This window comes from Dendrobates tinctorius, unplaced genomic scaffold (genome assembly GCF_039654945.1).
Source record: "Dendrobates tinctorius isolate UK_male_01 unplaced genomic scaffold, ASM3965494v1 ptg000015l, whole genome shotgun sequence".
NCBI lineage: Eukaryota > Metazoa > Chordata > Amphibia > Anura > Dendrobatidae > Dendrobates > Dendrobates tinctorius.
This window is the reverse complement of record NW_027361683.1, coordinates 40,512,467-40,526,972: the sequence shown is the minus strand read 5'-3', so window position 1 is coordinate 40,526,972 and position 14,506 is coordinate 40,512,467. Positions and strand designations below refer to the sequence as shown.

The following is a 14,506-nucleotide window of genomic DNA, read 5'->3' as shown; positions in this document are numbered from 1 at the left end:
AGGGTTAGGGGTGTCTTGGGGTTAGGGTTGGAGTTACAATTGGGGGGTTTCCACTGTTTGGGCACATCAGGGGCTCTCCAAACGCAACATGGCGTCTGATCTCAACTCCAGCCAAAAAAGTAAAATGGCGCTGCTTCCCTTCCGACCTCTGTCATGTGCCCAAATAGTGGTTTCCCCCACATATGGGGTATCATGTACAAATTGCACAATAACGTTTGGTGTCCTGTTTCTCTTGTGAAAATAAAAATTGGGGGTGAAAAGATCATTTTTTTGGAAAAACTATGATTTTTTAATTGTACGGCTGTACGTTCTAAACTTTTGTGAAGCCCTTGGGGGTTCAAAGTTCTCACCACACATCTAGATAAATTCCTTGGTGGGTCTAGTTTCCAAAAATGGGGTCATTTGTGGGGAGTTTCCACTGTTTAGGCACATCAGGGGCTCTCCAATCGTGACATGGCGCCCGATCTCAATTCCAGCCAATTTTGCGTTGAAAAAGTCAAACGGCGCTTATTCCCTTCGGAGCTCTGCCATGCGCCATAACAGTGGTCCACCCCCACATATCAGGTTTCAGCGTACTCAGGACAAATTGCACAATAACTTTTGCAGTCCAATATCTCCTGTTACACTTGGTAAAATGAAAAAAATTGAACCTGAAGTAATTTTTTTAAGTGAAAAAAAGTTAAATGTTCATTTTTTTTAAACATTCAAAAAATTCCTGTGAAGCACCTGAAGGGTTAAAAAACTTCTTGAATGTGGTTTTGAGCACCTTGAGGGGTGCAGTTTTATAATGGTGTCACTTTTGGGTATTTTCTATCATATAGACCCCTCAAAGTGACTTCAAATGTGATGTGGTCCCTAAAAATAAAATGGTGTTGTAAAAATGGGAAATAGCTGGTCAACTTTTAACCCTTATAACTTCCTAACGAAAAAAAATTTTGGTTCCAAAATTGTGCTGAAGTAAAGTAAACATGTGGGAAATGTTACTTATTAAGTTTGTGTGCCATATCTCTGTGATTTAAGGGCATACAAATTCAAAGTTGGAAAATTGAAAAATTTTCCAAATTTTCGCCAAATTTCTGTTTTTTCCACAAATAAACGCAAGTTATATGAATGAAATTTTACCACTAACATGAAGTACAATATGTCACGAGAAAACAATGTCAGAATCACCGGGATCCATGGAAGCGTTCCAGAGTTATTTCCTCATAAAGGGACAGTGGTCAGAATTGTAAAAATTGGCCCGGTCATGAACGTGCAAACCACCCTTAGGAGTAAAGGGGTTAACAATGGTCTGAGTACAATCTCTTTTTTTATTGGATTGCACTCACCCGAGTTATACGCTTGTGTGAGCAAATCCTTCAAGTTAAGTGGCCTTTACATTTAGCGATGCACCAGCGATCCCGACGACGATACGACCCGGTCAGGATCGATGGTGCATCTCTAAATGGTCGCTAGTGAGCTGCCACACAGGCAGATCTCACAGCGATGCAGCAGCGATCTAGCGGTCGTTACTTACATTTCAGACGCGGCGATCCTGAAGTCCTCCCGTCCGTGTCCACGCGTCGCTCGTCGGCGCCAGTAGGAAGCGCCCGACGAGAAATGGAGCTGCGTGATCAGTGATGGACAGCGGGGGAGCCGGTCAGAGGTAAGTATTACACATAGCGATATCGCTGCTGCGTCACCAAATCGGTGATGCTTTAGCGATATTGTTAGCGATATCGCTATGTGTAAAACCCCCTTAAGTCTCAGGGTTCGTTTCTTTACTTTTTGTTATCCATCTCACCTAGGCGTTGCCACCCTTTGTCCTGTTTCACCTTTGTGTCCCATTCACATCAGGGTGTTGTTATCCCAAGAAGGCGGACTAACCGGATTTCTTTCTTTTGCTTTAGCAATGTACATGAAGATCATATAGTAAACGTTTTGCTGACAGTTGGGTTGGGTACATGTAAAATTGGTGATCATTATAATTAAATAGCAATTTTATTACACTAGCAAATAGCAGGGATAACCAGGACCACCAGGGAACCAGAGGACTAACGCTGTGTCTAAAACCATCACTTGCCTCTTGGGTTTATTTATAAGACAAAGTGTAAGGACGTGACAGAGACTGTAGTGTTCCTGCCCCTGTAGACAACAATTGTGTAGTGTGAATACTGTGATGAGTTTTTACTGCGTTTTAGGTGACATGTGAAATGTAAAATGTATAGCGTATAATGTAACTAAGTGCTCTTTCACATGTCCTGATATTTCCAGTAACGGAGAAACCAGTACCACTGCTATCCGTGTGCACCATCAGTGTGACACCTACCAGCATCTGGGAAAAGTATTACCGTTAGCACTCTTCCCAGGTGCTGGATCAGCGTGATCAGTTGACACTGATGAGAGTTGGAGTCAGCACCTGCCATCTGTGAATAGTGCACATTAAATAAATAAATAAAAAAATGCAATCCCCCTTATTTTTGCTAACTAGCTAAGGTAAACCAGATGGCTGGGGCCTGGTGTTAATATTCTAGGAAGGGGCCAATAGCCATCAAGATTCCCAGCCTATTAATAGCATATCACGGCTGTTTGGTTATCCAATACTGGTTATTAAAAAGGGGGGACCCCCCAAAAATGACATGGGGTCACCCCTAATTTTAATAACTAGCAAAGGCTAAACAGCAGCAGGCTGATATTAAGAGGCTGGGAAGAGGCCATAGATATTGGCGCCCTCCCCAGATTAATAACACCAGATCTTAATCGCCCCAGGAATGGCGCATCCATTAGATGTGCCAATTATGGGGCTTACCCTCAACTCTTCTCACTTGTCCTGGTGCATTGGCAAATATTGTAATAGTTTTGGGGTTGATGTCAGCTGATTTCTGTCCGTTAACATCAAGACCAGGGGTTAGTAATGGAGAGATGTCTATCAGACGCCCCCATTACCAACTCCGTAGTCAAAAATTATAGACACACCAAGAAAAGTCCTTTAATTGAAAAAAAAAACATTCCAACATTCCCTGCCCCTCTTTTAGCCATTTGTTCCCATATAAATCAGTTATACTCAATTGTCTATTGTAATTCCATAATAATGAGGTCCCACAATGATCCCTAACTCTGCTACATCCAGATGGTGTTTTGACCGGTGACATCCATAATGTGACCGCTCAGCAAGCCAGCAGTAACACAGTAAGTGTACCGTGAGAAATTTCCGGCTGCAGTGACAAACGGTGACGTTATTAAGGTTCTGCAGGTCACAGGCCGCGGTTCTCATGGTAAGCTCTGTTTGAGCTGTCCTGTGAACTGCGGTAACCTTACTGACATCACTGAACTCATCACTACAAATAGCATTTGGTACATTATTTCTGCTGAGTGTTTTTGGTATGCAAAAAACTCAACGTATTACAGTTCATGCAAAGTGTATGGTATTTAGAGAAAGCTTATACCCACTGCGCTTTTTTTTATTTTTACAGTTTTTTCAAATCTGCAACATATAAATTTCTTGTGATTAAATATACCGTACATTTTATTTGTGAATTTTGCCCATAGACTTGAATGAGATGAGGAAAATCTGCAAGTAAAAAAAGATATATGTGGTTTATTAAATTTCCACATTGGAAATACAGGAAAATTTGCACATGACTTTACCAAAAAAGTTTTAAAAAAGCTAAGCAACAGGAAGTACCCAAAATAAAGTATCCAAAAAAATTCAAAAATCATATATAAAAAAAATTAATAAAAACTAAATGAAAAAAAAAATGCAAGTATTAGTTCAGAAATACTGCAACATCAACAACTCAACAAATACTCATTGTGAGAACGTAGCCCAATACCTGTGATAAGGTGAGCACATGCTCAAGTGTCCAGGAAAAGGCTGCGCTTTTTCAGAAAAGCACACTGAATTCATATCATGGTATGTGCACACTACGTTTTTTGAGATGGGCGAACCTTTCAGAGTTTTCAAGAGGAAGACGCTGGCATTTTGTTACTTTTTGGTAATTTCCTAAGTGCTTTTTTGACGTTTTTGACCGCCGACAGATTATTTTGGAGCATTTTGACAACATCTTTATGGTGTCTGCTTTAATGGCGTTTTCCATTCGTTTCTCTTCTTTTTTCTTTATTCCATTTAACAATGAAGGAAATGATAGTTTTTTAAGCAAAAATTCTGACCAAGTGCCCAAAAACGATTACAATGTAAAGAGCGACTTGAGAGCGGGAAATGTCTGGCCAATGTGTCTGCCCCCCTCTTGTACCTGGCGCAGGTCTTTAGGAGCTGGAGGTGGTTAATAGACGCCCAAATCACCGGCAAGTCGTCGTTACGTAGAAATGCGCATGTTTCGGTGTTCTGGACACTTTTCAGGCAGTTTATGAGGTGAAAATCGCCTGAAACCCTTTTGGTTACATTCTAACATTGCGCTTTTGTTGAGTATTTTTCCATGACAAAACTGCAGCGTGTGCACAGAACCTTACTGTTTGTAGTGTCCAAAAGATAAAATGCTCACACTAACAGAAGCCCCTTACACGTTTCATAATCTAGTTATGGAGACCCCACAAATTGTTCCACTTTCATTCGAGTTCGTGCTGAGTGTGGGCAGATACTACAGATTTCCCTCACCTTTACCTAGTGAAGCACTCACGTCATCGCCCTCCGGTCCAGCAGAGGTCGCTCCACCGCTTGTCCCCACCCTAAGTTCTCAGGGGAAGCGCCCACTGTTCCCGGGCTGAGTGGTGGAGGAGAGTTGCCGGCTGCGGGTGGAAGGGCACGCACCGTGGGAGCAGCAGAGCGCCGAGTGCTTATCTGCGGGGCACATATGCCTCTCTCACAAGCACACAGAGCTAGCTGCCTGCCTGGGTCAGATGTGTGGTGAAGTGGCGGGCATGTAACACCCTGCTGTCACAGAGGAGGGAGCGTCCTGGGATGAAGCACGGCTCGGGACTCTCTAGGTGCAGGTGTCCAGGCTTGTACCCGGCCGGTCTGTGAGACTGCTCTGCGCCAGGCATACCGTAGACATGAGGCTCATCCCCGGATGCAGGTGGGCAGTGTACGTGCTCCTCTTCCTGGTCCTGGTGCCCGAGCTCCCCACACAAGCCAGCTCTCCAGATGTCAACCACTACGAGTATGAGCCTCCTGGGGTCACCGAGGGGCCACTCGGGGTCACCCACGGGGCCACTGACAATACAACAAAGCATGGCAGACACAAGCTGTTCCCGGTGCTGGACCTGGACTATGAGCACATCAAGGTTCCGTTTGAGATCGCCCTGTGGATCCTGCTGGCCTGTCTGATGAAGCTGGGTAAGTGGCACCTCCCTGCCGCCTGTGGGTGAGGGTGGCAGCGGATCTGGGGGACACCTGGTTTACAATGAAGCGCTGTGATTCTGGCTGTCATGGAGGGGTTCTACCATCGTACAGTATGCATGCACCTGTGTCCATACAGTCCCACAATAGTGGGTCAGTGCCTGGAGATGGGGTCTACTTGTCACAATTTACAAAAAAAAAATCTGGATCCAGCATGTAAAAAATCTTGGTTCTTCATCCATTAACATCTTGTACAAATCAAGATATTTGCATGGCCTTCTGTACTTGTGTGTGCCTTTCTTGCTCATGTTCGTTGTACTCGTCTATATTTGCGCCATGGAATAAATGGCGCTATAAAAATGCATAATAATATATCGTCCTGCAGAACAACAAGTCCCAGGACAGGAGAACCATCACAGGGACTTGTTTTATGGCATGATGTTTGCACGCAATAAACTGATTTGGCATATGCTTATAATGGATGAATAATAAAATCCAGACTTGTTTTCATGCTGGATCCAGATTCTTTGGGTTTTACGCTACTTTGTGGATTCTGGGGTCCCGTGCACGGATTGTACAGGTGAGTGGGTTCCTGTGTGTCAGTTCTTTTTGATGTCAGGGAAGCGCCCTACTTTGGAGGTGGAAAAACCTGCTTGGATTTAAGGGTGTGTGCACACGCTGCGGATTAATCCGCACGGATTTTGCAAAAACCGCAGATAATCCGCAGGTCAAAAGACCTGCGGATTATCTGCGGTTTTGCCTGCGGTTTGGTCCTGCGGATTCACTATCTCCACAATGGTGGAGATAGGAACCCGCAGCGGTTTCCGCAGAAAGAATTGACATGCAATTCTTTCTGCGGATTCAAAACCGCAGCAAATCCGCGCCGATTTTTCCGCAGCGTCGGCACAGCGTTTTTTTTTTCCCATTCATTTGAATGGTACTGTACACCGCAGCTAAAGCTGCTGCGGGTCCGCAGCGGCCAAAACCGCTGCGGAAACGCAGCGGAATCCGCAGCGTGTGCACGTACCCTAAGTCTGCCCTCATTCAGTTGGATTGTGCTCTGCTATGGGGTGGATATTCTCTGGGCGTCTTAAAAGACTGTAATGATTGCAAGGGCCTGTCTCCTGGTTAGCCATGACCTTTGTAATTACTCAGGGTTTCGGTGTGACCACATGCAATCTTTATCACGGATGTGGGACATACTATAGTGGCTGAGCCCTTCCATGCCCACTGTATATTGCTGTGCTCATAATGGTGGCATGGTATTTCTCCTTCCCTGCAGCAGGAATGCTAGAGATATAAGTCTTATCAATCCTGCTTTCACTGCTCACACCCAGGGTAGTCCTGGCTGTCTGTGCATGCTATTTAAACAGGAAAAATGGGATTTTTTTTTTTAAGCTGGATCAGGGTGGATTTGATTTAAATCTAACTGATTTAAATCACGATTTAAATCACTAGTCAGTAAGACTTGATTTAAATCAGTGATTTAAATCAAAGTTTCTACCTAAACTAGTTCTTGCTACTTTAACATGCAAGTAGATGAAGATTTTTAGAATCACTTTTTATATTACTTTTTTCTCCCCAGTTTAATGGGTTAATCATTCATATTTGGACACCACTGTTCTGTTGTACTTAGGAAGGAGAAAAATAATCCTGACCTTAATAACAATTTAAATAGATTTATTCAACTGAAACAATTACAACATTACAGCATAAGTTATTTGCTTAAACAAACATCCATGTTTAACTAATTTGGCTAAACAAAATATATATATATTTTAAGAAACTTAGACTGTCAGCCCAGCCGACACATGAAAAACTTAAATACTACTGTCCCTGCTGTCCTCTGTAGCTCACTTGTCGTCATCATCATCATCATCTTTTTCTTTGTTCCTATTCATAATCTGGAAAAGAAAAACAAGCTTTCCTGCTTTATTGGGTCCCAACCGATTTCTCAATTTAGAATGAATGAGTCCAAAGGAAGAGAATATTCTTTCAACGCCTGCAGAAGAAGCTACTGCTGTTAAAAGTGAAATCATTACTTGAACAGTCTCTAAATCCAAGCGCTTAAGTGACTTCCACCAGTTTACTGGTGTGACCTTCCTTAAAATATCTTCAGCAAACATATATTTCTTGAATGGTTCCCCCTTAGCTCTGAAGTTTATTATTGTTGGCATTAAAGATGGATGATTGCTGGATACCCATGTCATAGCTAACTCCTCTTCCTCAGCACTTAGGTTTTAACCCTGATATTGGATATTGACAATATTTGCCAAAAAATGAGCTGGAGTCAGTGCTTGTCCCATTCGTTTGTTTACTGCTTGTAATTTAATTCTGTCCATGTGTAGTTCTGTTTTTAAGTGTTCACTCAGTTCCTTCCAAATTTCGACAGCATCCGCAATAAAACAGCTATTTTTCTGTATTTTGTTTAAAGCTTGAGAGATGGGTTTCAGGAAGCTCAGCATATGTTCAACATTTCTCTTAAGCCCAATGTTGAGGATTTTGGCCGTGACAGTGCCATCTATTTTATCTCGATTTTCTTCACAAAGTGTCATCAGAATAGGCCAGTTTTTGATATACTGCTCAAAACAGTCCACCACAGAGTTCCATCTAACATCTTGTGGGAGCGTTAGCTTGGTTCCACCCATCCTTTTCAGAGCTGCTGCAGCAAAATGATTATTACGGAAGTATTTAGCAATTTCAACAACATTAGCCTTTATTTCTGGAACACTTAAGTCTTTGGCTAAGAGGTGCAGCAAATGAGCACTGCAACCATATGTTATTAGCAGCTTTGTATTCCCTCCCTGCTCTTCTAAATCTCTTCTCATCTTGGATACGTTTGCAGCATTGTCAGTGACCAAACTGCGTACTAGACATTTGAATTTTTGTTCACATGTCGTTATAGCTTTTACTGCCACTTCTTGTAAGTATTCTGCTGTGTGTGCATTTCCTGACGTATCAGTTGTTTGTGCAAGGAAGACTTTACCTTCTTCTGTTGTTATACAAGCACATACAATAGGATCATTGTGGACATTACTCCACCCATCAATACTTAGGTTAACAATTTTACCCTCCAGAGCTGTTGCACATTGCTCCATTTCTCTGTCATACACTTGATCCAGCAGTTTCCCTGCAACATCAGCTCTGCTGGGTGGACTGTATCCTGGTCTCAGTGACTGAACCATATTAATGAAATGTGGGTTCTCAGTCAGACGGAAAGAAGAGTTCGTTGCATAAATAAACTGGGCAATTTTTTCATCAATCAACTCTTTTTCTAATCTGCTAGTTCTTATCACAAACCTATCTATGGTGGTTCCAGGAGGTAAAGGTTTTTTCTTCCTTTTTGGTGATGGTGATATGTAGCTGTGGGTGTCTGATGATGATGCTGCTCCTGCTAATGAAGCACTATCCTGGATGGATAACTCTGAAACTGTAGAACAGGATGATGGTGATCTTGGAGGTGGATAGTTTCCAGAATCCATGAATTCCCCTAAACAAAAAAAGTCAATGCTGTTATTTTATTGTTTATACAATTTCTGCTTATTGTACACAACAAATCACTGCCCCTGCCCCAAAAGGAATATTTGTTTTTCTTCATAACTGTACCAAATGACAGTAACATGCAGTAATAATAAGAAATATAATTATTCTCACACATGACAGTTCAGTCTTTAGAAATAGGATTCAATAAAAATGTTTACCAACCTGAAGATCCTGCCTGTTCAGAAGTGTTTCTTTGGTCATCTTCATCACCGCACTTCTCATGATGTTGCCTCATTCGCGCCACCAGGCCTTGCATCTCTTTGTTGCATCGTTTGCATTTTGCACGCATGCCTGCCTTACCGATAGGGGAAGGAGCTTCATTAAAATATTCCCAAACTGGGTCTCTTTTACGGCCTGCTGCCATTATAAGGAAAGAATGTAATAAACCTCAGATCGTACACACAAACAGATCCAGACTTGTCTGCCTGTGGCTATGCTGCAGTATTGTGCTCAAAGTTTCACTTTCATTTTCTTGTCTGCTTGCCCTTCCTCCTCACACTTAGATTCACATTCTTCTTGTGTTGTGCAGATCTATTCCACTCCAAACAATCAGAATCATATTGTCTAACTTCTTGGACTTGGCACTGAAGGGGTTGATTCTGTATTCATAGGTTTGTAGAACAATAGGATTAAGGTCTTTTTCTCAACTCTGTTCATGTTGTAACATTTTTGCCATGAAGAAGAGGCTGGGACCTCTGCGGAGTCAAATTCAGTTTTGAGAACTGCGTAAGTAAAGCGAGCGTCTGTGATAATATAGGAGAGAAACTGCCCACTAATCCAACAGAAACCTCTGGAAGAGCATGGCATTGTGAATGTTACACATATACAGCCTTTATTCTACTGAGTTAAACAACTCAGCTTTATCTCATGATGGAAGAACCTTTGGATGGTAAAATATTTTCCTCATAAAGCAGTTTATTGAGAAAAATCCGATTTAAATAAAAAAAATCCGATTGTTTTTTTAAAAAAAAATAAAAAAAAATTGATTTTTATCCACCCTGAGATGGATTATAAAAGTCCATTTCTCTTTACTTTGATTCACATATCTACAAGGAGCATTTAAATAGAAAGTGTATTAAGTTCCTCTTTACTGGACTTGTCCAAACCTTTTGAATAACATTATCAAAGTAGGGAAGCTGATAAATGGGGTTGTAGTTCAAATCCACACTATATCCACTAAAAGCAGAAGTTTTTCATAGTAAGACACTTTGTTGTTTTTGACCCCCTTTTTGCTGCTTGCTACAGGTCTGTGTCATTGGCCACATGTTAAACATTAATGTATGAACTGCTGTTTCCGGAGCAAGTGCTGGTCTTCAGACCCATATTCACCAGCCTCACATATGCCTATGAGGCCGCTGAGCCCAGGTCAGAGAGTGGTACCTGATCTGGACAATGCAATTCACACTCAGTGAGTTTTGGATGTGTAAAACCAGCCTAAGGGCTCATACTCACTTGCGAGAGACTCGCATGAAAACCTGGCACTGCCGGCAGCACTGTGACCGGAGCGTGCGGCTGCATAGAAGTACATGTATTCACACGCTCCGGTCCGAGTGCTAGCGGCAGTGCCAGGTTTTCATGCACGAGAATCATGTGAGTTTCTCGCAAGTGAGTATGAGCCCTCACTTAGACAATATAAAGACCCCATGGGCACTATTTGAGCATGTCTGAAAACAGTGGCAGGGAGGAGAGCAGCACATGCTGCATTTTGAATAAAATTCCATGGGTGAAAAAATGCACAAAAGAACAAAAGGTATTGTGAGGGGAGGAGTACCGCTAATAATGTGCTTAATAATTTTCTTTTGCCTTAAACATCTGGTTGCATTAAACAAACTGGCCTCAATTTTATTAAATCAGTTTTCACTGGTTTTGGTAGAACTTTTTTTACAGCAGTCCTTGAAAAGTGTTGAGAGCTTAGTTGGGAAGGGGGCATTGCTGAGTGTGCCAGACAAATACAGCATAATTTGTCACTAAAGTGACATAAATGACAACAGAAATGTATTCTAGTCACTGGCTAAAATACATTTGGTACAGTGGTGTATGGCAGCGGAAAGGAACGCTGTAAGAGCTGCACACTTTTTAATGAATTTGTCACATTTACTCAGGCGCACCTTCATCAGGACTGTCATACAAAATGCCACTGTTGATGAACTGGAGGCATATGTTTCATTATAAACCCTACTGCGTTCTTAACCACCGTTAGGCTTAGCGTAGCGTTCACATATCCTAATTATTTGACACTTGCATGGTACTTGCTTGGGCGTAGGACAGTTGCGTCAGAGCTACCCTGTTGCAGCAGAATCTTTCCACTTCCAATATCAGATTGTGCGAGGCAGAGGGACAGCATAGCCCTTTTAAAATGTCTATTGTTTCCAGTCGTGAATATGTCAGGTCAGGCAATGCATATTTGGAAGGTCATGTCTTACTCTTAGCTTGTCTCCATACCTTCAGTAATATTGGTAGACGTTTGGGGCGGGACATGGGAAGGATTGTTGGTTAATGAACTGTGTGATGCAATGTCAGAGGTGTGATGTCTTTTCTTTTGAGAGGTTGCTGTTGACTCCTATAGAACATATGTATCATACAGGTATAAAGGTTTACATTTTTCCATTGGTAGCTGTGGGAAATTTGACGTAGTGAGTGACACATTCCCAACAGAGATCATTTAGCCCTGTGAGGATAGTGCTGGAAATGTCTTTAATCAGGATAGACAAGGATGCAGAAATAATAGCTTCCCGCTTTGTGTAGTGAGAATGCCAGTGGCAAAAATGAAGGCCCTAGACCCACTGTCACTGAGGACTGGACGCTGGACCAGGCCAGCACAAATCTTTTTGCTCAGCTCTAATGTTGAATGCAGGAAATAGATATCAGAAGCAGGGCTCCATGTCTATGTAGTTTTATATGATGATTTGGAGGAAGAATTGTGTAAATCCTGACAGAGGAACAGTAAGGGTACGTGCACACGCTGCGGAATCCGCTGCGGATTAATCCGCACGGATTTTGCAAAAACCGCAGATAATCCGCAGGTCCAAAGACCTGCGGATTATCTGCGGTTTTGCCTGCGGTTTGGTCCTGCGGATTCACTATCTCCACAATGGTGGAGCTAGGAACCCGCAGCGGTTTCCGCAGAAAGAATTGACATGCAATTCTTTCTGCGGATTCAAAACCGCAGCAAATCCGCGCGTTTTTTTCCGCAGCGTCTGCACAGCGTTTTTTTTTTCCCATTCAAATGAATGGTACTGTACACAGCAGCTAAAACTGCTGCGTGTCCGCAGCGGCCAAAACCGCTGCGGAAACGCAGCGGAATCCGCAGCGTGTGCACACAGCCTAAGAGTTCTGCTTTCCCTAATGTTGCATGATATTTTCATTGGTGACTATAGAGGAAGCTCTCAATCAAACTGTCGATGAGATGAGTCAGGCTCACATTCAGAAGATGGGAGGGCAACCAATAGACCTTGCATCCATCTTGGGGACGGGGGCCCGATGCATACTGCTGTGGGTCGTGAGGTGGTTGGAATTGTCTTTGATTGGTATAGGAATTCTCAAAACCTGCCCACTGCCAATGACACTACGTGACAGGGCCATTCTCAAGATAGATGCAGGTCCAATTAGTGGGACCCTCATTTGCTATTAATGTATGACTTATCCTGTGGATTTACATGAGATGGAAAAACCCTTTAGGCATTGTTTTTACATCCGTGTTTGTTCATGTACACAAAAAAAAGTGGTACACGTGGTATTGGTTTGGTCCGTGTGTCAAGTTTTAGCGTTGGTGTTTCACCAGTAATTTTCACATGTGGATTAATTGCAAATAGGCAGCACACAGACACACACTGGTGCCATCAGTGAGCTGTCCTTCATTTCCAAGGGCCCATAGTCTTGTATTGGCACTTTCCATCCATGATACCGGTAAAAATGGACTTGTCTCCAAGATTTTTTGGAGGATACACAGTCCACAAAGAAACAGACAAGTGAAAAACTGATGTCTGAATGAGGCCTACAAAATATGCTCAACTTTACCTGCATGTGTACCCAGACCACCAGTTGGCTTGACCTGTCAATCCTTTCATACAAGTAATCTTTACGTGCCGAGCAATTGTAATGCTGGATTCAGATGAGTGTATGAAAAATCATCTGTTTTGCGTCCTGAAAAAAATAATTTTCCGTCCTTTATAATGTTCAGTGTATGGTAACATCCTAGTTTTGTGGGCCAGTTGTCTATTTTTGATATTCACGTGACATCCGTTTTTTACATATATATCTTAAAGGAATCTGTCAGTGGCCCTAGCTCTCAAAGCCGCTACCATAGCTCTACTTCAGGTCTACTTTAGAATCAGAGAATCGGGTTTTATTTTACGTTTGTACTATGCAAATATTAGTCTGCTATGATTTTGATTCCCCCGAGTTAGAGCATGATCCTCTGTGTGCAATTGACATGATTTTCAAGAGCGACATTATCGCTGTGCATGTACGCGGCGTTTTCCCTCCGAAATGTGCAATGAAGCTGACTGTACGCTCCCAGATTCATCGGAGCGCTTTGCACGTGCTGGGAGGCCTGAGACATTTACATAACACAAGTGCAGAATAAAACTTGATTTTGAAAGTATGTAACAATCACAAAGCCACAAGGATTGGGTGGTTAGAATGCAAAAATAGCGCAAAGTAGAGACGTGATGGTGGTTTAGTGGGGCTATGAGCACTAATAGGTTCCAATTAAAACAAACACCATTTATTGTGCACCTGGGCTGAACGTATGCTTGTGTGAGCTTAATACAGCCTGAGGTCGGGATCACACATGCGAGGAATAAGGCAGAGTCTCGCATGTTAATTCCCGGTACTGCCACTGGCCCTCGGATCGGAGCGGGTGGCCGCATAGCAATACATGGAGCCGCACGCTCCGCTCCTGGGTGCCAGCGGCAGTGCCGGGAATTAACATGCGAGACTCGGCCTTATTCCTCGCATGTGTGATCCCGGCCTAAGGCTGTGTGCACACGATGCAGATTTGCAGCGGATTTTACCGTGCAGAAACGTTGCATTTTTGCATTGTGATGTACAGTAGCCTTAAAATCAATGTAAAAAAAAAAAACGCTGTGCAGACGCTGCAGATTTTTCCGCGCGGTTTTCTCGCGGTACAAAATCCGCAGCATGTTACTTCTTTTGTGCGGTTTTCCATCTCCCCTGTCACCAAATCTGCAGGGGGAAAACCGCAATGGAAAACCGCATGAAAAATGGAAGAAATCCGCAAGAAAAATGCAGGTAATTTGATCTGTGGATTTCTTCCATTCTGCGCGGAAAAATCCGCAGGGCCAAAAAGTACGTCTGCACTCAGCCTAAAAGTTTACAGTTCAACATGATTTTTTTGTTGACCAATGTGTGCAATGTAGATAATGGGACATTTTGTGCAAAGCTTTCTCTGTACTTGAGCGATGCTTACTGAATTTGGCTGCAAATGAATATTGCCCACATCATCTACTTTTTAAATTTTTCTAACTTTTTTTTTTTTTTAATTTAAGAATTATATAAAATAAAATAATATTTACAACATAAGATTATAAAAGGAAAGCAGTGCTCCATGTCAAGAAAAGGTTGCATTGCTGTTTTCCACTCTCTTCTAATGGTTATTTGGTGATCTGTGTCAGTGCTGCTCCCTCTTTTCATGACTGATTAGAGAATCCTGGACAGCATGCCCAT

General features: G+C 42.5%; 1 protein-coding gene across 1 annotated transcript in view; it reads left to right on the top strand.

The window, feature by feature from the left end:
• The first annotated feature begins 4,671 nt into the window (after window positions 1-4,671).
• The window catches only part of SLC9A1 (solute carrier family 9 member A1), a 115,873-nt gene continuing 106,038 nt past the window's right edge, over window positions 4,672-14,506 (top strand). The window contains exon 1 of the mRNA XM_073563982.1: window positions 4,672-5,272. Coding sequence (XP_073420083.1) covers window positions 4,990-5,272 — 283 coding nt within the window. The 5' untranslated portion in view covers window positions 4,672-4,989. The remainder of the gene's footprint in view (window positions 5,273-14,506) is intronic.